The 25,360-nt window shown below is 43.0% G+C and overlaps 1 protein-coding gene across 1 annotated transcript; it reads right to left on the minus strand.

Annotated features, from left to right (window-relative positions):
* Positions 1 to 41: 41 nt before the first annotated feature.
* On the minus strand, positions 42 to 25,327 carry tmem266 (transmembrane protein 266). The gene is made up of 12 exons (XM_061282695.1): positions 25,191 to 25,327; positions 23,917 to 24,522; positions 22,505 to 22,608; positions 18,986 to 19,174; positions 8,018 to 8,172; positions 4,944 to 5,017; positions 4,235 to 4,291; positions 3,985 to 4,123; positions 3,093 to 3,208; positions 2,549 to 2,741; positions 1,961 to 2,023; positions 42 to 1,882 (listed from the first exon to the last, which is right to left on the minus strand). Exons 3-12 carry the CDS (start codon positions 22,516 to 22,518, stop codon positions 1,275 to 1,277), a joined length of 1,608 nt encoding a protein of 535 aa, XP_061138679.1. The 5' UTR covers positions 22,519 to 22,608; positions 23,917 to 24,522; positions 25,191 to 25,327; the 3' UTR covers positions 42 to 1,274.
* Positions 25,328 to 25,360: the final 33 nt, after the last annotated feature.

Consider the following 25,360-nt stretch of genomic DNA (forward strand, 5'->3'; position numbering starts at 1 on the left):
TTGATGCGCATATTAAAATTTCAGCCGTGACCAAGCTGATCTTGGTTAGATTGCAAAATCTTTTTTTTTTTTTTTTTTAAAACCCCATTCTTGGAATTTCAGTTAGAAACGTTGCTAAAATAGAAAGACAAAGGTTAGAAACTCTCAACACGGATTTCCACTTGTACCCTGCGGTTGTTGCGGCGAATTGGTTTCTGGCTGTTTTCGTAAAACAGCTGACATGCTTGCAGAGGCTCTAGGTCCATTCAGCATGGCCAAGTTTGTTTCGAATGATCATAAAATTGTCAGAGTTGTTTCCTGAAAAGTGATCGATCCTCCAACAGTTTTCAGTGCACGTTTGCAAGTGAAGCAAGTTCTTGCGCTTCATGTTATCCACGTTATTTCAAAATCAAATGATAGGCTGGGAAATCAATTCATCTTCCTGTTCCTGCTTCAGAATATTTTGGAGTGTCTTATCTTGCTTTCTTACACCACCATGTCAAAGGCATTTGGACAACCATGACAGTACCTGTTCTTGTACTCTTCCGCAAACAAATGTATCAGACCGATGATGGATCTGGGCGTCTTCCTGTTCCTGATCTCTTCTACAATGTCATGTCCCAAACAGGTGAAGTTTCCTGTTCCTGCTCTCTTCACCATTTGATGTCTCAGGTGATGGATTCAATCATTTGAGGTTACAGTCCCTGTTCTCAGACAAATGATGAATTCAAACATCTTACAAGGTTCCTGTCGCTGCTCTCGGCCACCATCTTATGTCTGATTTGGGGGAACAGTTCCCGTACCTGCTTTTTTTTCTACCGTGTTATGTACCAGACACGATGAATGTGAACATCGTTTCATCCCTGCTATCTGACACTATCTTTGATCATGGCTTGGGCCATCAATGGAGGTTCCGGTTCTGTCGTGTCTCAGACACATGAGGATTTCAAACAACTTTTGAGCTCCCTGTACCTGCTCAGTGTCTTGAAGAAATAATGGCATCTTTGAGGTTTCTGTTTTTGCTCTTTGCCACTACCTCGACTCATACAGATGACAGGCAGAGGCATTTATGAAGGTTCCTGCTCTCTTCCACCATCTTCTGTCTCAAACATGTTGGATTCAAGCATCTTTTGAGGTTTGTGTTCTTGTCCACTATCATATCTCTGACAGATAAATGGAGGCTTGAAGCATCAAAAGAGGACCTTGTTCCTCGTCTCTTTCACCACGTTACGTCCAAGGCAGATGATGGACTGGAGCATTGACTGAGGTCCCCGTTCCTGCTCTCTTCCATCACTTTAGGTTCCCGACAGATGATGGACGGGTGCGTCGACAGGCTCCATCATCCTGTACTTCTCCTCCAGGAAAGCTTCAGTTCTTTGCAGCTGGATGAGCGGTTTGGCGTGCGAGCTGAGTCGGCTCTCCTGGTTCCTCTTGTTGTAGATGTTTACCCTGTTCTCCAGCTCGGGGCTGTTTTTGGTGGAACCGGTAGGACTGGGCGGTTTCAGGTTGACGGGGTCCAGGCCCTTCTGGCTCAGACAGGAGTCCTCGGACAGAGAGGAGAGCAGCTCCTGCACCACGGCGCTGGGACTTCCCCTGGGCTGAGGGGCCAGGGGGCTGCTGTAGGGCGGCGGGTAGCAGCGCTGGTCGCTGTAGTCGGTGGACGTGGACGCCTCGCGCACGGTGGAGCTGCAGTCGGCCGACGATCCCGCCGTGCGGCTGCTGATGCGCGACGCCGTCGTGGCCGAGGCTTCGCTGGCCGAGCTGTTGGTGCGCCGCAGTCGGCCGCCGGCCGCGCCGTCGGCGCTCACCAAGGACGGAGGGAGCTGGCTGGGGTTGTTGGGCAAGTGGACGTCGATAGCCGCCGTGGTGATGATGCGAGCGGCCGGGTCGGGGATGCCCATATCTGCAGGAGATGATCCACAATGATCCACTACACGGATAGCGGCACGCCGGAGTGAACAAGGATGCGGCGGATTCTCACCACTGCTCGGCTCGCTGTAATACTGACTGATGTAGTTGTTCATGTCATCCTGGCCGTGGTGATCTGAAGAGTGGAGGAAAGCGTGACGCTTCAGAATTCACAGTGGTGCTTTAGACATAGCATAGCAACAACAAAAAATACCGCACGATCAATGTTTGCAGACCTTGACATGGGCCGTGTTACCGTAATTTGCCTTAAGTTATGAGCTGTCACAGCTGGACAGTTTTACGGTCCATCTCGGTGCGCCATTAGAATATTGATGTCGACTTGAAGATGCGTCAGAAGAAAGCGACAGTGTTGTGTTTTGCTGCTTCCTGCTAGTATTTCTTAGGCTTTTAGTAACCATAAAGGCACTCGGTCCTTTTGTTACAAATTCAATGGGAATCTGAAGAAGCAAATAAAAATCACAGATCTTCAACCTTCACTTTCAGGTTCACTTGTCCGTGCATCAGCAATCATTTGTCGGGCAGGTCTCAAGGCACCCAGGCCGCAACTTAGCGCTGAAAACATCATGTGAACGTTGCCTTGTGCTCTGCGGCTATCTGATAGCCAAAGGGGACAAAGGAGTCGCCTATTCCAGACGGTTACCTGAGGGCCCGCCGGGCTCTCTGACTTTGGCCGGCCTGTGATGATCGGAGGCCCCGGGGGCCAGTCCGTCCACCTCATGGAAACTGCTGCTGGGTTTAGCCCACATATGGTGGATCTGCATGGCTGCTTCCCGCTCGGCCACCAGATCCAGGTCCTGCTGGGCCAGGTGGGCCCTCAGCTGCCGGATTTCAAACTGAAGGGAGAGAAAAGGAGTGTTGAGTTCATATCTTCACGCAGATAGAAAGTGGACAAGTCTGTATTGCACAAGGCACAAATCCAAAAAGAATCAGAATCATGAAGCCTACAGAAGAGCCCACAAAGAGTGTATGGTTAGTTACAGAAACATTTGACTTACACATAAAATGTGTAGAATAAATAAATAAAATGCCCTCCATCTATTTACTAGACCGCCTTTCATCTACTTGTTGAAATCTGCGAAAAAATGTCACCATTATGGAACATTGTTTTCCTTTTCACAGTGCTTTATTGCCCTCTAGCGGTGACAAAGCGGCATTACTAGTTGAGTCTTGTTGCCAGCACTTACCGCCTGCTCTTGACAGATCTGAGTGAGGCGGTCGAGCTGCTCCTCTCTCACTGCCTTTGCTTTCTCGCACTGCTGGATCTCCAGCTCCATCTCAACCTTCACCTGCAGCACGTAGGCTGAGACAAGACGCGACAGAAATACGTGCCATTCGTCAAGATTCCATTATGTCAATAGATTTATTTTCATTTCTAAACAATCGGTTTGTTGTAAAGATTCAGGTATATAAAAACAAGGAAAATATTTGTCCGTTCAGCTTCAAAGCTGCCCACCCCAATTTGAAATGAACTGGAATGTGTTGAGTGGCGCTCACCCGCCATCAGCACAACGAACATTGTGCAGCTAATTGGAAAACCACGAGGGGGAGCAAGGCTGTTAAACCAACAATGACTTCCAACAAATAGTGTGTTCTGCTCTCCGTAATTGGTTTACCAGTTTGCCCTTAGCGACTGCCTCAGCGGAACAAAAACACATTCATTAGGACAGCATAATACCATAAGTCATGTTAAATAAATAAAATAACAAGGAAAGGGACAATTGAGGCAACAAGCTCGAAAGGGGCGCGCGCATGCTCGCACGGACGGCTTTGAGCTGTAAAAGTGCTAAATAAGTCAATTGATGGCACACGCTTTGGTATCATCAACAACAACTAATTAAAATTGCTTAATAAATAAGCAAATTTTGACTTATTTTCTATGTCAATGTATTATTAATGGGAACGTTGCCCCTGCCAACATGGCCGCCACATAACACAGTGGTTCGCTGGGCTGCTGCAACACGCTGGTTTATCTTGCAATTTTTGAACACTTGAAAACTTGCGACACAAATACACACACACACACACACACACACACACACACACACACACACACACACACACACACGTCAGCCTTACCGTCAATGACCCTTTTGACCCTCCAGATGCGCAGCGTGATGATGAGACCAATGGCGTCCCAGGGGCTGCTGGGGCCGTTGGCCACGGTGGAGGCCACCATAGGGGCCAGCGAAAGGACGATGATGGCTCCGTCGAACACCTGAGGCGAAAAACAAAAGAAGAAAGACTCTCTGAGCGGTGACATTGAGGCAATGACACTGCAGTGAAAGGAGCCCTCGAGGCGGGACTAATAGCACCCACGGGAGCTTACCTCCACTTTGTTCTCGATGTAATCCCATATCCCTAGGACCACGATCCTGAAAACGGTCTGGAGGATGGAGACAGAGAGAAGGTGACACTGTCGCTAAGATGCGAGACGACAAGGAGAGCCTCACTAAACCACTGCGGGATGGCGGACGCCGGGAGCAGTGCATTCGGTCGGCCTCGTAAGTCCCAATAAAGGAGCGAGATGGTGCATTTACTGCTGCTGTGCGCATGGGCTCGTTCCTTGCGGCTAAGCCGCTAATGAATTGAAATGTTAGCAGCGGGCTCGTCAAGTCAGAGGAAGAAAAACGTCCCTGGCTGTGAAGGAAGCAGTGATCAATACTTCAAGCCCTGTGCTTAGGTGGAGCCAGAAGAAAAAATACACTTTCTGGATTGTGGGCAGCACAGTTGTTGAGGTATCTGCATCACACTTCTGTGACAGTCTCACTTTGAATCTCATTTAAATTGTCCTAATCTTAACGCATAATATATTTGGAGTCTTATAAATGATCCAAAAAAAAAAAACATTTTGTAAAATTTTCTTTCCAGTGTGGGCTCGATACTTTTAAATTCGCAGATTAAGTTGCATTTAACGCCCATCCAATATGGATTTCTTTGAGCCCGATGCTGATTCGGCAGAGTAAAATTTGGACTAAATCAGCCTAATAATTAAAAAAAAATATATGGAATGATGGCGAGCAGAGCTAGGAACTGACCTCGGTGAAGAACACAGACAGGATAGCCAGGCTGATCCAGTGGATGACGCCAGCAAACTGGGATGCATTGTTAACTGCAGGAAAGAAGAAACACAACTGACTCACGTGACACAGACGGATGATCCGGGTCCAGCAAAGAACACACGAGTGTATTTATTGCGCTAATAAAATGTACATCGGCTGCCATTAAACACATTGACATTGGCCGCATGTCATGTGACCTTGCGCTCGCTCATGATGAACGAGAGCGTCTTCGCCAGGACGGATGACGCGGATGAAGGTGACGTCGGCTTGTCGTGGGTCACGCCCCTTGGCAACGTGTATCAACAGCCGAATGCTAATGGGGCTGTTAGCTTGCGCGGACCATGATTGATCTCATGCCTAAGGTCAGGACAGAGAAGGTGAACTAGTGTACCAGCAATACATAATCAGACCGCTCATACAAGAATTTAAAATTGTGTAAATAAAATTTGTCGTATTACATCATAGCGATCCTTTCCCACCTGGGATCATGTTGAACAACGTGGGACCACTCATCTCATTAAAAGTTAAAAGATAAGGGACATGCATGGATGAATAAGACATAAGACAAGACTTCCTTTGGTCTTTGTGGACGTTTTCCAAGTAGGGGTGTAACGATACATCGATACACATCGATTAATCGGTATAATGCTCTACGATTTATTGGCATCGATGCTAAAGGTAAACATCGATTTATATCGCCGTGTTTGACCTCGGACATTAGACGCGACTTTATTTTGAAATCCAGTTCATTGTTGCTTGCTTCCTCTTTTCGGGAGCAGGGAGCAGTGCGCGGCGTTGTGTTGTGAGCAGAGCACGCACGTGAAAGGGGAGGCGACAACTAGTACGCGGCTCCTGGGCTGGTGCTATGGCTAGTGTCCAAAAAGACGAGGAAATTGGCTCACCTTTAGGCTTCAAGTCATTCGTTTGGAAGCACTTTGGATTCCAAAGAAAAGATGGCTCAACCGACAAGACACGTGCAGTTTGTAAATCCTGCCATGCGGTGATGAAATATTCAGGGAGCACAAATCTCGCCGCACATTTAAAGAAAAAACACGACATCAAAGTTCAGTGTTAAAGTAAGCAATTTGTATACTACAATACTCTCGTAATTTCCTAAATAAAGAGTTTGCAGTACCTTGTTGATTTTGCGTATGAATTGTTATAAATCAGGATATTGTTCTCTATTTTTTATTAAAAAAAAAAAAAAAAAAAAAAGATCGTAGAGCACTATATCGCGATATATCGTGAATGAATCGCAGCAGGCTTTAAGATATCGGCAAATATCGTATCGTCGTTCTTTATATCGATATTATATCGTATCGTGACAAAACCCGCGATTTACACCCCTATTTCCAAGTATTAATCATGTTATCTGTAGTACTTCCCTTCAAAAACATTTACAAATGTCCATATATGTCCATATAAACATAAGACAAAAAAAGTGACTTGAGAACATTCCTAATAGCTTAATGCTAACAGATAATGGAAAACGTCTTAGACGTGCTAACAATTAGCATCAATAGTCACGAGGTAATTTTAGGAGCAACAGATACAGAAGCACTAATGGCGACTGTTAGAGAAGTACAATATTATGAAGGATGATTCTCCCGATCAAAAACCATATTCCGATCTATTTGATCGTTTTTAGGTGGAAGATTTGGATCTTTTTAAAGGTGTTTCCATTCATTTAAAGCAGGGGTCCCCAAACTTTTTCCTGTGAGGGCCACATAACCTTTCCCTTCTCTGATGGCGGGCCGGTGTCAGTTTGTAACAGAAAAAGTGTGACGATCGTAGGGGAGCTTAAAAATTTTATTGTTTTCCAGAAAGCCACACATAACCAAATAACGGTTATTTAATAACCCTTTCCAGGTTCTATACAGAAAAAAAGTCAGGAAACAAATAACACTACGTATTAATGAAATAAATAATAACTAAATAACCCTCTCTGAGTTCTTCACAGAAAAAACAGGAAATAAATAATAACTAAATAACTCTCTCTGGGTTCTTCATAGAAAGAAAACCATGGAACATTAACTTTCTGTTGTGCCATGCACAATCTTAACAGATAAAAGTTCAGCTCAGTTGTCAGAGCAGAACCTCTCTGACACATATGAGCAGTCTCTTAAAGTTCTTGTGTTCCTTCCTTATAATCCTTTTGTAGGTTCCAGTAGGCTTGTCGACACCGCTGTCTTTTTTGTTAAAGTTTGCTAGTGCGTCATAGTCTGGAGTAAAATTTGTTGTGGCAATTCTTAGGCGAGATCCGAGGTGTTGGTCCGTTTACCTCGATCTTTGACGGGTAGATGTTGACGTTCATGTGGCTGAACGTCACGTCGCGTACGTCGAGCCAAATTGGCCACTCTTTTTTAACATTCGGCACTCACTTCTTTTCTTCGGGCCACTCATTTTAATGGAAGGATTCCAGGGGAAGGTTTGTGGGTGGCTTTAGCGCAAAACTGCATCTGAAAGCTCAGCGCGCAAATTACAAGAATGCTGTCGTCACAGCCCACGCTCTAAATTCGGGACTGATACAAATAGAGCGCGAGTGCGCCATGTCCGTACGTACACGCACTTGTGAGTGTGCACCGAGCTTTCTGACACGGCTTCCGGTAGTAAATGCGCAGGCGAGCGCTTCCCCATCTACTGGGCAAACGCAGTCATTGCAGGCAAAATGAGCAAAAAAAAAAAAAAAAAGTTTAATAATACAATTTGTTCAGGGTTGGCGGGCCGGATTAAACGGTCCCGTGGGCCGTATCCGGCCCGCGGGCCGTAGTTTGGTGACCCCTGATTTAAAGCACTGTATAGCAAATATACTCGCCTTGTACGCTTTAGTGCAGCAGTTGTAGTTCAGCGGTGACTCGATAAATGACAAACGATGTAATGACTGACTTTAAACATCGCACTGATGACTTGGCAGAAAAGTTAGCAGCTTGTTCACTGCACAGTGGCCACAGTGGTGACATGCTACACGGTGTTTCCGGGTGCAGACAAGCGCGGACGCTCGTCAATTAAAAGCAACAGCTGGACTCCTAAAATGGCATCTGTCTACTCACACTGCAGCAGTTTAGTGTCGACGAGTAGCTCCAGAGTCAGCAGTAGCACCGCCAGAACCACGCAAGCCACCAGGACGCAGTTGAAGCCGGCCGACGCCAGGCACACTTGCCACAGAGCCGCCCGGCCCCCGCAGCACGGCTTCAGCCAGTTGGACCTGGAAGGGGGAAGACAGATGAATGGAGGAGAATGGCCGCCATGTTTGGTTCTGACGGGCGAGGCGATGACAACATTCAAAGAACATTATTATTAACAGAAACAAATATTCAGAGGGATGTTTACCTTAATCATCCTGCAAGTTTCAACAAGTCATCACCTACAAATAACTACAACAACTAACTAAAAAAATAAAAAAGACAAATATCCCACCAGCTTGCTTTGCTAATGGTATAGGCGGCCATCTTGAAGCAACATTCGAGTTCACCAATTTTTTTTTTTTTTAAGAAGGATCAATATACAATTTTGGCGTGCTATGGAGGAGCACAAGAAAAAAAAAATTCATGTCTCCATGAGACATTTATGGAGCATTAGTGAAGAAGATGAAAGGAGCGCGACAAAATGGCGTGCAATGTAATTCACACTCTCCGGAATGGAACAATAATTCATTCTGACGTTCTCACTCAACCCAGGCAGGAAATGTATTAATTTCATAAAGCTGTAAAGAAACGCCGCCTGAAAGCTGGGACCATGGCCATGACGGATCACTCCCAGCTCCCAAAACTTAATTCCAGGGAAATCACTTCGAACCAGAGTACCTGAAGTATTCATGAGTCAGTGAGGCCGAATCTCTGGTAAAGGCAGTTTGGGGGGGTCACTTGAGCGGCTCTCAGGGTCACGGCGGGTTCGGATGAAATACTGAGGTAATGCTGGAAGGACGGTGAGAGGAAAGGTTGCTGCTGCTGCTTCATGAAGACATCAACGGGGAAGGGGGGTGTAAGGTGAGCTGACAGGAGGGCAAAGCGAGGGGATTAGATCATGAGGGCGATCAATAGCGGGCCGAGATGGACGTGATGTCGCGTCAGCTGCGGGAGAACGTCCAGATGGAATAAAGACCTCAGGCGGAGTGATGGGAAGGAGCCGCAGATCGGTAACTTTCACTCACATGTCCTCTGACGCATGGGTTCCATTGAACCATCTTCAAGTCGGCTTGCTGTGTGTTTCATTAAGCGCTAATAAGTAGGGAGCACTCTATCAACTCACCGGAGTTATTGATTGTTACACACGTGGGCAAAAACCAAGGCTAAATAATACAAATAACTAGAATTTTGCAATTTCTGGAGAAATTGCGTGTGAAGGCGAAATGTATGAATAACTTTTTCGGGGAATGCTGCCGAACGATGTTGAAACGTGTTGAATTACTTGAGAAATGTAGAATATTTGGAGAATTTGTGGTGAATTTCAAAATTGAAAGTTTGGAATATTTGGTAAGTGGGAAGTTGTGGAATAGGTAGGCAAAAGATGAACAGTTGAAAGTTGGAATGGGTTGAATCGGTAGAAAAATGTAGAAGTTAGAGTAGAAAAAGGAAATTTTGGAGAATTTGGTTGAATTTTAAATTTGGAATTGTTGGTAAGTGGGAAGTTGTGGAATAGGTAGGCAAAAGATGAACAGTTGAAAGTTGGAACGGGTTGAATCAGTTAAAAAATGTAGAAGTTAGAGCAAATGTTGAATCCCCATAGAGAATGAATGGGAAAATAAAAAAAAGCAATTGCGCCAAAATCTTTCTAAATTTGGAACAAAACCAAAAAAAACGGCCTCAGGAGGTTCACTTTTGGGGTAAAAATGTTGAAACGGGTTAAATCGGACAAAAAACGAAGACGTTAGCGCAAATGTAGCTATTTGGGGCACTTAGTGTTGAAATAAGGTCACTTCCGGCTTGATTCGGGTCACTTCCGGTCTAGTTTGGGTCACTTCCGGTTTATTTGGGTCACTTCCGGTTTAAAACAGGTCACTTCCGGTTTAGCTGAGGTCACTTCCGGTTTATTTGGGGTCATTTCTGGTCTAAAAAGGTCACTTCCGGTTCATTTGGGGTCACTTCCGGTTTGATTTGGGGTCACTTCCGGTTTACCAGAGGTCACTTCCGGTCTATTTGGGGTAACTTCCGGTCTATTTGGCGTCACTTCCGGTTTATTTGGGTCACTTCCGGTTTAATTTGGGTCACTTCCGGTTCGTCTGAGGTCACTTCCGGTTTATTAGGGGTCATTTCCGGTCTAAAAAGGTCACTTCCTGTACATTTGGGGTCACTTCCGGTTTGATTTGGGGTCACTTCCGGTTTACCTGAGGTCACTTCCGGTCTATTTGGGGTCACTTTCGGTTTGATTTTGGGCACTTCCGGTTCATTCTGGGTTCATTGGTGGCACTTCAGGGTCATCCAAGATGGCCGCCACACTGGAATTGGGGGTCAAGGGTTGAATTGTGTAAGCATAGTGGAAGTGGGGGTGAATGGGAGTGAATGTGGGAAGAATAAGGTGAATTAAGTGAATAAATTTGGAATGGGTTGAATCGGTTGAAAAATGTAGAAATGAGAAGGGAAAAAGGAATTGGGTGTGAATTTCAAAATAAAAGATGTGAAGTTTTTGGTAAGTGGGAAGTTGTGGAATAGGTAGAAAAATGATGAACAGTTGAAAGTTGGAATGGGTTGAATCGGTTGAAAAATGTAGAAATGAGAAGGGAAAAAGGAATTGGGTGGGAATTTCAAAATAAAAGATGTGAAGTTTTTGGGACGTGGGAAGTTGTGGAATAGGTAGAAAAATGATGAACAGTTGAAAGTTGGAATGGGTTGAATCGGTTGAAAAATGTAGAAATGAGAAGAATCGGTTGAAAAATGTAGAAATGAGAAGGGAAAAAGGAATTGGGTGTGAATTTCAAAATAAAAGATGTGAAGTTTTTGGTAAGTGGGAAGTTGTGGAATAGGTAGAAAAATGATGAACAGTTGAAAGTTGGAATGGGTTGAATCGGTTGAAAAATGTAGAAATGAGAAGGGAAAAAGGAATTGGGTGGGAATTTCAAAATAAAAGATGTTAAGTTTTTGGGACGTGGGAAGTTGTGGAATAGGTAGAAAAATGATGAACAGTTGAAAGTTGGAATGGGTTGAATCGGTTGAAAAATGTAGAAATGAGAAGGAGAAAAGGAAATATTGGAGAATTGGGTGTGAATTTCAAAATAAAAGATGTGAAGTTTTTGGTAAGTGGGAAGTTGTGGAATAGGTAGAAAAATGATGAACAGTTGAAAGTTGGAATGGGTTGAATCGGTTGAAAAATGTAGAAATGAGAAGGGAAAAGGAATTGGGTGTGAATTTCAAAATAAAAGATGTGAAGCTTTTGGTAAGTGGGAAGTTGTGGAATCGGTAGAAAAATGATGAACAGTTGAAAGTTGGAATGGGTTGAATCGGTTGAAAAATGTAGAAATGAGAAGGGAAAAGGAAATTGGGTGTGAATTTCAAAATAAAAGATGTGAAGTTTTTGGTAAGTGGAAAGTTGTGGAATAGGTAGAAAAATGATGAACAGTTGAAAGTTGGAATGGGTTGAATCGGTTGAAAAATGTAGAAATGAGAAGGGAAAAGGAATTGGGTGTGAATTTCAAAATAAAAGATGTGAAGCTTTTGGTAAGTGGGAAGTTGTGGAATAGGTAGAAAAATGATGAACAGTTGAAAGTTGGAATGGGTTGAATCGGTTGAAAAATGTAGAAATTAGAGTAGAAAAATGAAATTTTAGAGAATTTTGGTTGAATTTCAAAATAAAAGATGTGAAGTTTTTGGTAAGTGGGACGTTGTGGAATAGGTAGGCAAAAGATGAACAGTTGAAAGTTGGAACGAGTTGAATCGGTTGAAAAATGTAGAAGTTAGAGGTGAAAAACGAAATTTTGTGAAAATTTGTCGGAATTTTGAACGTGAAAACGAGAAATTTTCGAATTTGGGAATTTTGGGAATGTTGAGAATCCTTCCGAATGTGATTAGAATGTGCTGAATGATGTGAATTTCAAATTGGAACGACGTAAATGTGAAATGTCGAATGTGCCATTAAGAATGAATGGGGAAAAATTTGTCGGAATTTTGGGAATTTTGCGGAATCGGAAAATTTTCGGAACGAGAAAAATATAAGCGCTCATGTCGTGAATATTTGGAATACGTGAAAAGTGGAATGGAGTGAATCGGATGAATTATGTGGAAGATGAAACGTGTCAAAAAAGTGTGGAGAATAAAATAGAAGAATAATAATAATAACTAGAATTTTGCAATTTCTGGAGAAATTGCGTGTGAAGGCGAAATGTATGAATAACTTTTTCGGGGAATGCTGCCGAACGATGTTGAAACGTGTTGAATTACTTGAGAAATGTAGAATATTTGGAGAATTTGTGGTGAATTTCAAAATGGAAAGTTTGGAATATTTGGTAAGTGGGAAGTTGTGGAATAGGTAGGCAAAAGATGAACAGTTGAAAGTTGGAATGGGTTGAAAAATGTAGAAATTAGAGTAAAAAAACAAAATTTTGGAGAATTTGGTTGAATTTCAAATTTCGAATTTTTGGTAAGTGGGAAGTTGTGGAATAGGTAGGCAAAAGATGTACAGTTGAAAGTTGGAACGGGTTGAATCAGTTAAAAAATGTAGAAGTTAGAGCAAATGTTGAATCCCCATAGAGAATGAATGGGAAAATAAAAAAAAGCAATTGCGCCAAAATCTTTCTAAATTCCGAACAAAACAAAAAAAAACAGCCTCAGGAGGTTCACTTTTGGGGTAAAAATGTTGAAACGGGTTAAATCGGACAAAAAACGAAGACGTTAGCGCAAATGTAGCTATTTGGGGCACTTAGTGTTAAAATAAGGTCACTTACGGCTTGCTTCGGGTCATTTCCGGTCTAATTTGGGTCACTTCCGGTTTATTTGGGACACTTCCGGTTTAATATAGGTCACTTCCGGTTTAGCTGAGGTCACTTCCGGTTTATTTGGGGTCACTTCCGGTCTAAAAAGGTCACTTCCGGTTCATTTAGGGTCACTTCCGGTTTGATTTGGGGTCACTTCCGGTTTACCAGAGGTCACTTCCGGTCTATTTGGGGTCACTTCCGGTCTATTTGGGGTCACTTCCGGTTTATTTGGGTCACTTCCGGTTTAATTTGGGTCACTTCCGGTTCGTCTGAGGTCACTTCCGGTTTATTAGGGGTCATTTCCGGTCTAAAAAGGTCACTTCCGGTACATTTGGGGTCACTTCCGGTTTGATTTGGGGTCACTTCCGGTTTACCTGAGGTCACTTCCGGTCTATTTGGGGTCACTTTCGGTTTGATTTGGGGCACTTCCGGTTCATTCTGGGTTCATTGGTGGCACTTCAGGGTCATCCAAGATGGCCGCCACACTGGAATTGGGGGTCAAGGGTTGAATTGTGTAAGCATAGTGGAAGTGGGGGTGAATGGGAGTGAATGTGGGAAGAATAAGGTGAATTAAGTGAATACATTTGGAATGGGTTGAATCGGTTGAAAAATGTAGAAATGAGAAGGGAAAAAGGAATTGGGTGTGAATTTCAAAATAAAAGATGTGAAGTTTTTGGTAAGTGGGAAGTTGTGGAATAGGTAGAAAAATGATGAACAGTTGAAAGTTGGAATGGGTTGAATCGGTTGAAAAATGTAGAAATGAGAAGGGAAAAAGGAATTGGGTGGGAATTTCAAAATAAAAGATGTGAAGTTTTTGGGACGTGGGAAGTTGTGGAATAGGTAGAAAAATGATGAACAGTTGAAAGTTGGAATGGGTTGAATCGGTTGAAAAATGTAGAAATGAGAAGAATCGGTTGAAAAATGTAGAAATGAGAAGGGAAAAAGGAATTGGGTGTGAATTTCAAAATAAAAGATGTGAAGTTTTTGGTAAGTGGGAAGTTGTGGAATAGGTAGAAAAATGATGAACAGTTGAAAGTTGGAATGGGTTGAATCGGTTGAAAAATGTAGAAATGAGAAGGGAAAAAGGAATTGGGTGGGAATTTCAAAATAAAAGATGTTAAGTTTTTGGGACGTGGGAAGTTGTGGAATAGGTAGAAAAATGATGAACAGTTGAAAGTTGGAATGGGTTGAATCGGTTGAAAAATGTAGAAATGAGAAGGAGAAAAGGAAATATTGGAGAATTGGGTGTGAATTTCAAAATAAAAGATGTGAAGTTTTTGGTAAGTGGGAAGTTGTGGAATAGGTAGAAAAATGATGAACAGTTGAAAGTTGGAATGGGTTGAATCGGTTGAAAAATGTAGAAATGAGAAGGGAAAAGGAATTGGGTGTGAATTTCAAAATAAAAGATGTGAAGCTTTTGGTAAGTGGGAAGTTGTGGAATCGGTAGAAAAATGATGAACAGTTGAAAGTTGGAATGGGTTGAATCGGTTGAAAAATGTAGAAATGAGAAGGGAAAAGGAAATTGGGTGTGAATTTCAAAATAAAAGATGTGAAGTTTTTGGTAAGTGGAAAGTTGTGGAATAGGTAGAAAAATGATGAACAGTTGAAAGTTGGAATGGGTTGAATCGGTTGAAAAATGTAGAAATGAGAAGGGAAAAGGAATTGGGTGTGAATTTCAAAATAAAAGATGTGAAGCTTTTGGTAAGTGGGAAGTTGTGGAATAGGTAGAAAAATGATGAACAGTTGAAAGTTGGAATGGGTTGAATCGGTTGAAAAATGTAGAAATTAGAGTAGAAAAATGAAATTTTAGAGAATTTTGGTTGAATTTCAAAATAAAAGATGTGAAGTTTTTGGTAAGTGGGACGTTGTGGAATAGGTAGGCAAAAGATGAACAGTTGAAAGTTGGAACGAGTTGAATCGGTTGAAAAATGTAGAAGTTAGAGGTGAAAAACGAAATTTTGTGAAAATTTGTCGGAATTTTGAACGTGAAAACGAGAAATTTTCGAATTTGGGAATTTTGGGAATGTTGAGAATCCTTCCGAATGTGATTAGAATGTGCTGAATGATGTGAATTTCAAATTGGAACGACGTAAATGTGAAATGTCGAATGTGCCATTAAGAATGAATGGGGAAAAATTTGTCGGAATTTTGGGAATTTTGCGGAATCGGAAAATTTTCGGAACGAGAAAAATATAAGCGCTCATGTCGTGAATATTTGGAATACGTGAAAAGTGGAATGGAGTGAATCGGATGAATTATGTGGAAGATGAAACGTGTCAAAAAAGTGTGGAGAATAAAATAGAAGAATAATAATAATAATAATAATAATAATAGAGAATGGTGTAGAATAACATATGTGTGAAGGCCTTCGCCTTCACACAATAATAATAATAATAGAGAATGGTGTAGAATAACATATGTGTGAAGGCCTTCGCCTTCACACAATAATCAGGACCGAGTTGCGCAGGTCTGGCAGGCCTCTAAATGATCGATCGGAACTCCTGATGAATGTCTTGATTGCGCATTTACAACAGAGCCACGTAGGTCAGCAAAGGAGCGCGGCACGCCGGGGCGCAGACAATTAGATTTTCCCGCAAAGTGATTCATCACCGGGAGGCGGCGAGCAAACGAGCGACACTTTTCTGCATGGCCGACACTTTGTTATTTATTCATGCTGATGAATACTGTTAACATATGGATTACTGCACTAATTGGGGACCAGCAAGACGAGATCCAGACGTGTACTCAGGGGCGAAACATTAGGGCGCAGCTTTGAGCATTTTTTTTCCTCCGACTTTTCTCTGGCTTCCCTGCACTTCCAACAAGAGTTTGCAGAATTATCCCTCGGCTCTCCACAGATCCTCCACTGAGAACTGACACGGCAGCACTGGTCTGGTCTGCAGAGAAATGGGCCAGAGGTTCCGAGCAAATGAAGATGGATCGGGCTGCATGCGTGTAGCGGCAAACAAGCTGTCCTTGATAAATAGCTTTTCGCCCGGACACTCCATCGCTCCTCGCTCTCAGCCTAAAGCAATCTGGCACTTTGCATGTCTGTGAATATTAACAAACCCTCGAACCCGGCACTCTCAAATGTCATCTATTGTGTCGCACATGGGGCCAAGCGGGAGGGACAGCTTGATGAAGAGGATTGTTCCTCTGAGTGTTGGAGATAGAGTCAAGGTGGTGCTGGTGGGGGAGAAATAGGAAGAACGACGTCCTACTCTCTTTTCGGGCATCGATCAACACAGCAGCGGGTACGGTGCTTAGTGCAAATAAAAAAAGAAAAAGAAAATAGCATTGCGGCCATGAGTCGCACTACTATTGCCTGCAGTCTTCATACGCAAAGTATACGTAAATAAATAAATAGAAAAGGATTAAATAAGTGAATAAATAATCAAATAAGGTGATTGAAGGGGAATTTATTTCAACAACTAAAAAAGGCAGTCTGTTTATCATTTCAAATGTACAATACTGCCACCAACAGGACCGGAGTGAAAAAGGATCACAATGAGTGTCCCCGATTGTTCGGTTTTCGCTTTGTTTTGTTAAGATGATCTAAAGATAATTTGGAGCCGCTGGTAGTGATGTGAATGAACAAAAGAAAACAAAATATGCGTGAAGGTTGTTTGCTCGCATTCTTTTATCTGCTCTCCAATCGTTTTCTCCTCCAGTCAAAGTGGCAGTTTGACCCCTATGACCCCTGTCATTGCTGTGTGCTTCACACCTCTCCATCTGACCCCTGGAGATCAACAACATATGCTGCTGTTGCGGCTGTGGGCAGCCAGCTGAGATGTGACTGCTGAAAACTCAGGACAAGCGGCCGCTTACCAATAAAAAGTTTGGAAATCATTTATCTTGGTCTTGTTTCATCACCAAAAAAAAGGCATTTGAACAAGGGTGTGTAAACTTTAGAAACACCGCACACTCAATAATAGTTTATAACTCCTATTACGGCCTTATTTACTCCTATTATAATGATCACTATCCGGGTATTCAGATTACGCAATCTTGCTTGACATTAATCAAGACAATCATTGTGTGAAATCACATCTTGAGCCTCCATGCAGCCAAATTCTATTAATAATCCCATCCAGCTCACCACTGCACAGAATCCGCAAGTACCGCTTGTGCCCCATGTGGTCGGCAAGAACATCCACCACCCACACCGTTCGTTGCCCACATCTCCCGATGAAGCTGCTGCGCAAGACTGAAAGTGCTTTTCCACTCTTAACCAATCAAAAGCATAATAATAACACATTCAGCAACATGGGAGTGTTTCATTTGGATGAATTTTCCCTCACGTGACCAAAAAAACAAAAAGTGTCCTTTTCTTTCACCCATTGGACCCAGAAGCATGTGTGGAATTTAAATCACAGCAGAAAACATTGCGTCATGGAAATCCCATACACATTATTACACTCGCATTGTGTGAAGAAAGCGCCTGCGTCATTCCTATGATGCAATGCATGCGTCACTGAAGCTGCCAAAACTGGTGACCGACTTTTTCCACTCAGTGTGCATGTGAAAGTGCGCAAGACTTTGTTCTAGTAATCAGAAATGCCAATCTGAAATGCTCACGGGTAATCCGATATCATATTGACGGTTCTCCTCTACGCAAACTAGAGGCACGGTTGCAGTTCAAATTAATGTTTAACCTTGGTCGTATATCGCAAAAAGCTTGCATTTGAACAGGGGTGTGTTGACTTTTTATACCCACTGTGAGTTCCAATAACAGATACGTGAAGAAAAATACCCAAGCAGATTTCATACTTGGTAGTGTATTTTTCTTTTTTTATCTTAGAGGGGTCCACAATTATTATTATTATTATTATTTTTTTAACAAACCCTAAAAATTCATCAGAAAACACTGCTAAAGATTCATCAGATGTTCCTTATGAGGGACAAGTGAAAATGTTGAAAATAATTCCCGGAAAAATAAAAACTCAAAAGTCCATTATGTCAAATGAATGTTTAACCTTGGTCGCATATTGCAAAAAGCTTGCATTTGAACAGGGGTGTGTTGACTTTTTATACCCACTGTAAGTTCCAATAACAGATACTTGAAGAAAAATATCCAACCATATTTAACACTTAGTAGTGTATTTTTTATTTTATTATTATTTATTTTTTTATCTTAGAGGGGTCCACAATTTTTTTTTTTTTTTTTTTTTTAACAAACCCTAAATATTTATCAGAAAACGCTGCTAAAATTCATCAGCTGTTTCTTGTGAGGGACAAGTGAAAATGTTGAAAATAATTCCCGGAAAAATAACAAAAATACCCAAAAGTCCATTATCTCAGGGCACCAAGCATATTTCAGGTGGGGCCAGTGCCCCCGTGACCCCCCCCTCTAGCGCCGCCACTGCTTGACAGATTTTGACGCCAAAATGGTTTTCCTGACAGGAGCAACACGAACACTGACCCCAGGAAAGGCGTATCTTGGACCGAGCCAACAACACGGCGATCATTGCGATAAGAAAACATAAAGCTGACCTCAAGGATAGAAAAGGAAGCGCCACAGGGCCCAGTTCCAACGTCTCTGCTTTGTGACACATATCGACATTGAGAATGGAAACCTCGCTCAGCGGAAATGGAAGCAGCAAGCGAATCTGATATAATGACAATCATAAACAAAATGCAAATTCGGACTCTGACATGAAACGTGCCGATAAGGATGCAATAAGCAGTAATGGAGAGCGTGACGGCAGGATAGATTATAGCCAATCCCGTCTCATTAAGGATATAGCACACATTAAGGCAACAGCAGGCCACCGTATTACTGGAATTTTCATAATTGGGGTGGCAAAATCAGTCATTGTGTGATTACATTTGGGGCTTTTGGCCATACAAATTAGTGAGAGCGAAATCTGATTATAATGATTAATCTAGCTCATTTACCGCTTCTGCGTGATCTCTGATCCGACAGTGGAAAGAAAAAAAAAATAAATCAAAGTGGAGCTCATAAGCAACTCTTGAGCTGTGGGCTGTGACATCATTTGTTTGGAGGATTTGAGATTGGAAGTGTCGCCCGAACCTTTGCATCTATTTTCAAGAGTCATTGCTTTGATTAAAAAAAAAAAAATCTGCAGTGAATATATGACATTTTAAGACATACCCCTCTCGGTTGTCCTCTTCATCCGGGTTGGAGATGAGCTGAGATCCGGCCAGAGATACATCCAGGGCGGCCAGAGGCAAGTCTCTGTAGGTGAAGCTCAGCAGCTGAACCGGGGCCACGCGCTGGTTTTCCTCCTCCACCTGCTGTGAAATCACCTCCAGCTCGGAGGAGGCAGCTTGAGGAGGGGCCCTGTCGTACGAGCACACCGCAAGAGCAGCGTTACGAGTCGGCGGAGGAGACAACTGAACCGGGGGGGGGGGACGTAAATTTCAACCTATATCAGGTACGTAAATATCCTCGTGCCATCGGACGCAACGAAAGCCTCATCTTTTGACATTCGACGGCACACGAGTTGTCTTTGCACACCACCTGTTCTTTGGAAGGTCAGTTGTCATTTTATCTGCCAAGCGAGTCTTGAAATTTAAATACGCAGGGAGGCTTTGTGATGGGACAAGCTGAGCCAATGGGGAGCAAGGAGAAGTCACCCTACAACGGGGGTCTGACGTGGTTTGGCGGTGGTCCAAGTGAGGCCCGAATAACTTCAATAGCGGGCCGAGATGATTTCTGTGCTAGCTTGAGCAGAACCACTTTCCTGTTAAATGTCAATGTAAGCAGAAAAATAGTTTTCTGTCTATTTGCTTGACCTGATTCCAGATGAGAAGCGCTTTGGTGGACTCCCTTGAAAAATATTTGAAATACTACAATGGTGCTGTTTGACTTTGCAAAGCAAGATGTTATTACAACTATTAAAAAAAGAAAATCCAGTTAAATAACACAAACAGTATCTTGCAGAGACTTGGCACCTCAAGCCATGGGCAACCAGGACACTAATCAGTCATGACAGACAAACCGTTTAGCGCATCAAAACCGCATTTCCGGCCAATCAGAGTGCGGGCCAGCAGCCATTATGACCGAAGCCCAGCAGAGTGGCTGCTTGCCATCGTGCACGGGGAAGAGACACGACTTCACATCTCAACACTTGGCTTCTCTTTAAGGAGATTGGACAAATTGTGTGTGATAGCAGTAAGCACGACAAGGACAGAGTCCAAAAAGCTGCGTAAACAATTTGGTAAGTGTGCATCAGGTTTATTAGTTTCTCAAAGAGAAGTGCAACTTAATTGGTGTTTTTCGTGTCTTTTTTTTTTTTTTTTTACTTTTGAGTCGAGACCAGGTGGTCAAAGTTTCGGCGCGTTTTTGGTGGATTTGATCAAGGATCAAACTTTTTCTTTATTATTATTATTTTTTGAGCCAATTAAGATCATTTACAGAAGTCATCCACGTATTGTTTTTTGAATGCTCTTTTTTTTTTGCTTTTAACTTTCGATTCAAAAAGACATTGTTACCGAGTGCTAAGAGTGGTCGTATTTCCAGCCAGATGTCTGGAAGTGGGCCACTCTACCCAATAAGTTTGTATCCAGACACTTGGCTGCTGCTTGAAGCGCAGCAATTCACTGTCTTGATATCATCAGCAAACCAAGACAAATGTGCCAAATCAATTACACGGGGGGGGGGGGACGGGCTCCACTCGCCGGCAGTAGCTCAGACACCAGCTCCTGACACCGAGTACATTATTTGCAGGATCACAGCATTGTTGCCCTGACCTGTACTCCCGATGCAATTTATTGTTAACCAGTACAATGGCGCTCTAAATGTAGTGAACTCCATAGACTGACATGAAAAACGACTTTTACTCTGAGAAATAACAGACGTTCAATAAGATCCTATTTCTGTAAGTATAAAAAAAAAAAAAAAAAGATGATTCAAATTTGCAATTCATTTCAGGGGGGGGGAAATCGATCAGGGGATATATATATATATATATATATAATTGTCATTTTTTTAATTTATGAATCAAAAGTACAAATGGTACCGGTATTTGGTAGGGGTGTAACGATTCATCGATACACATCGATTAATCGATATAATGCTCTACGATTTATTGGCATCGATGCTAAACGTAAACATCGATTTATATCGCCGTGTTTGCCCTCGGACATGAGACGCGACTATTTTGAAATCCGGTTCATTGTTGCTCGCTTCCTCTTTCCGAGAGCGGTGCGCGCGGCGTTGTTGTGTTGTGAGCAGAGCAGGCACGTGAAAGGGGAGTCGACAACTAGTACGCGGCTCCTGGGCTGGTGCTATGGCTAGTGTCCAAAAAGACGAGGAAATTGGCTCCCCTTTAGGCTTCAAGTCATTCTTTGGAAGCACTTTGGATTCCAAAGAAAAGATGACTCAACCGACAAGACACGTGCAGTTTGTAAATCCTGCCATGCGGTGATGAAATATTCAGGGAGCACAAATCTCGCCGCACATTTAAAGAAAAAAACACGACATCAAAGTTCAGTGTTAAAATAAGCACTTTGTATACTACAATACTCTTGCCATTTCCTAAATAAAGAGTTTGCAGTACCTTGTTGATTTTGCGTATGAATTGTTATAAATCAGGATATTGTTCTCTATTTTTTATTTAAAAAAAAAAAAAAAAGGATCGTAGAGCACTATATCGCGATATATCGTGAATGAATCGCAGCAGGCTTTAAGATATCGGCAAATATCGTATCGTAGTTGTTTGTATCGATATGATATCGTATCGTGACAAAACCCGCCATTTACACCCCTAGTATTTGGTATCGGCAACTACTCAAGAGTTGGTATCAGTCTAAAAGACTGGTACCTCACTCTCCAAAGAAACAAACAGGAATCCATGAAAATGGAGGTATTCTGCATAAAAAACTCCTGTATTCCCTAAATGCCAATTTTTTTGTGTGTGTGTGTAGAACCTTAAATTTAAACTCAATCTATAAATGATCTCATGGTGAATGTAAGAGGCATTTCCCAAGCTAACAAAATCTCTCACGCCAGCCACCAACAACAGGGCTGCTCTCGTGCGAGGTGCATCCTGTCAAAGCCAATCAGTGCGAAAATAACTCCCCAAACCTTTGTCAACACGAAGCGTTTCCCATGTGCCGCCAAAGCCGCCCACCCGCCCGCCTCACTGAGCGGCCGACGGGCTTGCCCCAATCCCGCTCACAAGCAGTCATCACCTTCCCGCGATTATCTACTTAAGCACGATCGGCCACAATAGTGACATCGCGACGCTTCCAAGCACCCTGCGCCTTTAACCGGAGAACACAGCTGACTGAACCCAATTTGGATTCACCTCCCCCCAGCCCTCGACTCGGTTCCCCCTCCCCTTCTCCCTGCACGGTTGTCATCAGAATGCGGGGCCTTGTCTGCGGGACCACACACACACACAAGGAGTAATTATTAATCAGAGAAGATGACAAGTGAGCATCCCTCATGAATGCTAAGAGACGGCAGCAGACAGGAGATGATTGTTGTACTGTAGATGAGGCCCCGCTGCCCCTTGTTCACGAGCCCTCACGGGAAAATATGCAGAGCTAATCATGACCCGACCGAGACGGAGACGCCCTTTCGCACGAGACGGCGTGTTCATCAATAGAGATTGGGGATTTCACAGCCTCTCCGAATAAAAAAGATGCGGCGAGGGCTACTTACTGGTGGTTGCTCATGTCGAAAGGCTTCCGACGGATGGTCACGCTAAATCGGGCCCGGTGTGAAATCACAGGCACAGCACAGCGATGGCGACCTGGCTCGGCTCCCTTTGGAAAAGACGGAAAACAAATGAATAGCATAGTATGGTACAATATTTGGATCCAGCACGAGTAAAAGTTTTTGGATCTGACACTTTGCATTTGCTTCTCGGCGGCGGTGGCGCCTTCTTCTTCTTCTTCTCACCTCTGCCGATGCTCTGTTGAACTATTTTCCCAGGGAGCACTAAACTGTAATGGATTTTAAATCTCCCTTAATATACGCTCCGCTCTGTGAATCTGTGGGACTGAGGAACACCACACCTCTTGCATAGCAAGTACCGAGGGATGCTAGCTAGCCCCCTTGTGCCGCGGGACAGAAGACCATTCAAGTCAAGTTACGTGACGAGCCGCCTTGAATGGAAGACTCTCAACCTTAAATTTGCAACTTGAGCAATAAAATGCAAGATGGTTGCTAAGACTACGACGTTTGGTACAGCCAGTCCATATTTGGCACCTTTCACAACACTATAAAGAACGACAGAGAAGCATTTATCATTTCCATACAAAGGCAAAAAATGGACTCAACTGATTTTTTTTGCAATAAGTAAGCTACACCGGGTTATTTTAAACTCACCCGGGGGTTATTTTTAACCCAGCAGTTTTAAACAATGTACAAAAATGGGCAGAAAGTCATTCTTAATAACATTTCCTTGTCAATGTTATTTCTTGGAGCCTATCCCAGCTGACTGAGGGCGAATTTGCAAAGCAGCAGAAAAACAAGCATTTACAACAATGGGCAATTTAGAGTCCTCACTAACTTAACATGCACATTTTTGAGGGAACCAAAGTAGCCTCAGAAAAGCAATGTAAGCACAGTGAGACCTTGCAAACTCAACTAGGCCTCCACTAGGACACCGTTTTGCCAGATGTGTAACATTTAATACATAAGAACACAGCTAAAATGCATTTTCTACACCTTTCTTCTAGGTTATTATATTGTCTCATTTATTTTAAATGCTAAGTTCCTAATTTAGTTCCACTTGCATGCAATTCCTCCTCAAGGTGATTCACTGGGCTTGTTGGGGGGATATGATTAAAAGCAGACAACTTTCACCTTTTTTTCATCCGTGGTTTCCAATCATTCCTAGAAGGGCTCCGTTACGGAGATGCTTGTCAAAAGGCTGCAATGTAGTTTCCAGCCAACGAGCCTTGGTCTATTTCTGCACAAGGCTCATCCTCATCAAGATGCATTTGCAATCATGTCAAGCGAGGCCGACAAAAATTGGGCTCGGAGGCCCCTCGGTGTGCTTCTTCTTCTTCTTCACGATTCAACCAACGCAAGGAAGGAATAAAGGAAGCCAATAAAAACACACTAACCTCCCGCGTTGCCTTGCTCTACATAGTGGGAAGAGTGGTCGTGACTCATTTGCCCTCGCAGTGACGACGGGCACATCTCCCTTCTCGCAGATGATGAAGATCACAATGAGAGGAGCTCGGATCTTGGCTTGAGTGGGCTGATAAATCCGCCGAGCACCAGCGTCGCCTTTCCGGGGACACAGCGCCACAAATAGACCTCCTCCTCCGACGCGAGGGCACCATGCTTCGGCAGCGGGCGACGCCGTCACCGAGTCCGGGGAGACGGTCCCATCGTGGGAGGGTGCGTGAAGATTTTTTTTTTTTGGGGGGGAGGGGGGGTCCACCTCCTCCACGCGATCACACCGAGGGCTCCATGTGGACGAAGAGGCTGACGAGCGAGAGCTGTCCAAATGCTGAAAGCGGGAGACCAGCGAGTGACGACGTCGACGAGGAAACAAGGTCGTGGCAGCGCAAATGTGAAAAAAAAAAAAAAAAGCCCAAAAAACAGGATAGCAAATGTAAATAAATAAGTAAATAAATAAATAAATAAATAAATACAATCAATGAGCTGCATTCGCGGACAGAAGCCCCAATGAGCGTTACTTACAGCACTCGGGAAGCGTCGACCTAAAAAAAAATAAAAAAAAATAAATAACATTTCTTTTCACTTCCTTTGGCTTCCTCGCGATAACAAGACACACGCCAAAGGGGAGAAAAAAAAGGCAAAAAAAAAAAAAGGGGGAGGGGGGGCAACCCATCTTTGTATTTCCATAGTGAACCTTTGTTTTGTTATAATTTAATGCGGGTTAATTATTCCCCAAAAATTAATATTCAGCGCAGGTGTCAGCAATATTTGATGACAGTACAGCACCAGAAAAACAAAAAACAAACAAAGCAAGAACAATGGTAATTTGTTAGCTTGTGATGTACTAGCAACATGATTAGCGAATACAGAATATTCAAACCACCTGTATATCAAAATAGAGAATATCATTAGATTGAGATTTGAAATACGAATAAAATAAGACCCAGTCTGTAACAAGTTTACTCTTTAGTAGAAAAATGCATTACATTTAAATACTGCTGCTTTTCCCAAGGTTGCTAAACTCATTCCAGACTTGTTTTGTTCCTTATGACACTGATGACATTTTGTATAAAGACCATATCAGCCATTTTTATAACATATGTGTGTGTGTGTGTATTGTCTGTCTATATGTGTTGCTTCATCTTGTGTGTTCAATTAAGGGATAAACTGTAACAGTGCAACATCAACGCTTATTCGTCTACATACTTACAAGTGACAAAAATATGAAGCTTCCAGTGGCTGGAATGGATTCCATCGTGCCATCGCTGCACTTTTTGCAATGCTGCTCTCTAAAGGTCAATGATAGGTCAACATGTTAACTGCCCTGACGACTTTGAAAAAAGAAACACGGCACAACTTTATCAAACTTGGAAAGAAAAA

Source organism: Syngnathus typhle, linkage group LG7, assembly GCF_033458585.1.
Source record: "Syngnathus typhle isolate RoL2023-S1 ecotype Sweden linkage group LG7, RoL_Styp_1.0, whole genome shotgun sequence".
NCBI lineage: Eukaryota > Metazoa > Chordata > Actinopteri > Syngnathiformes > Syngnathidae > Syngnathus > Syngnathus typhle.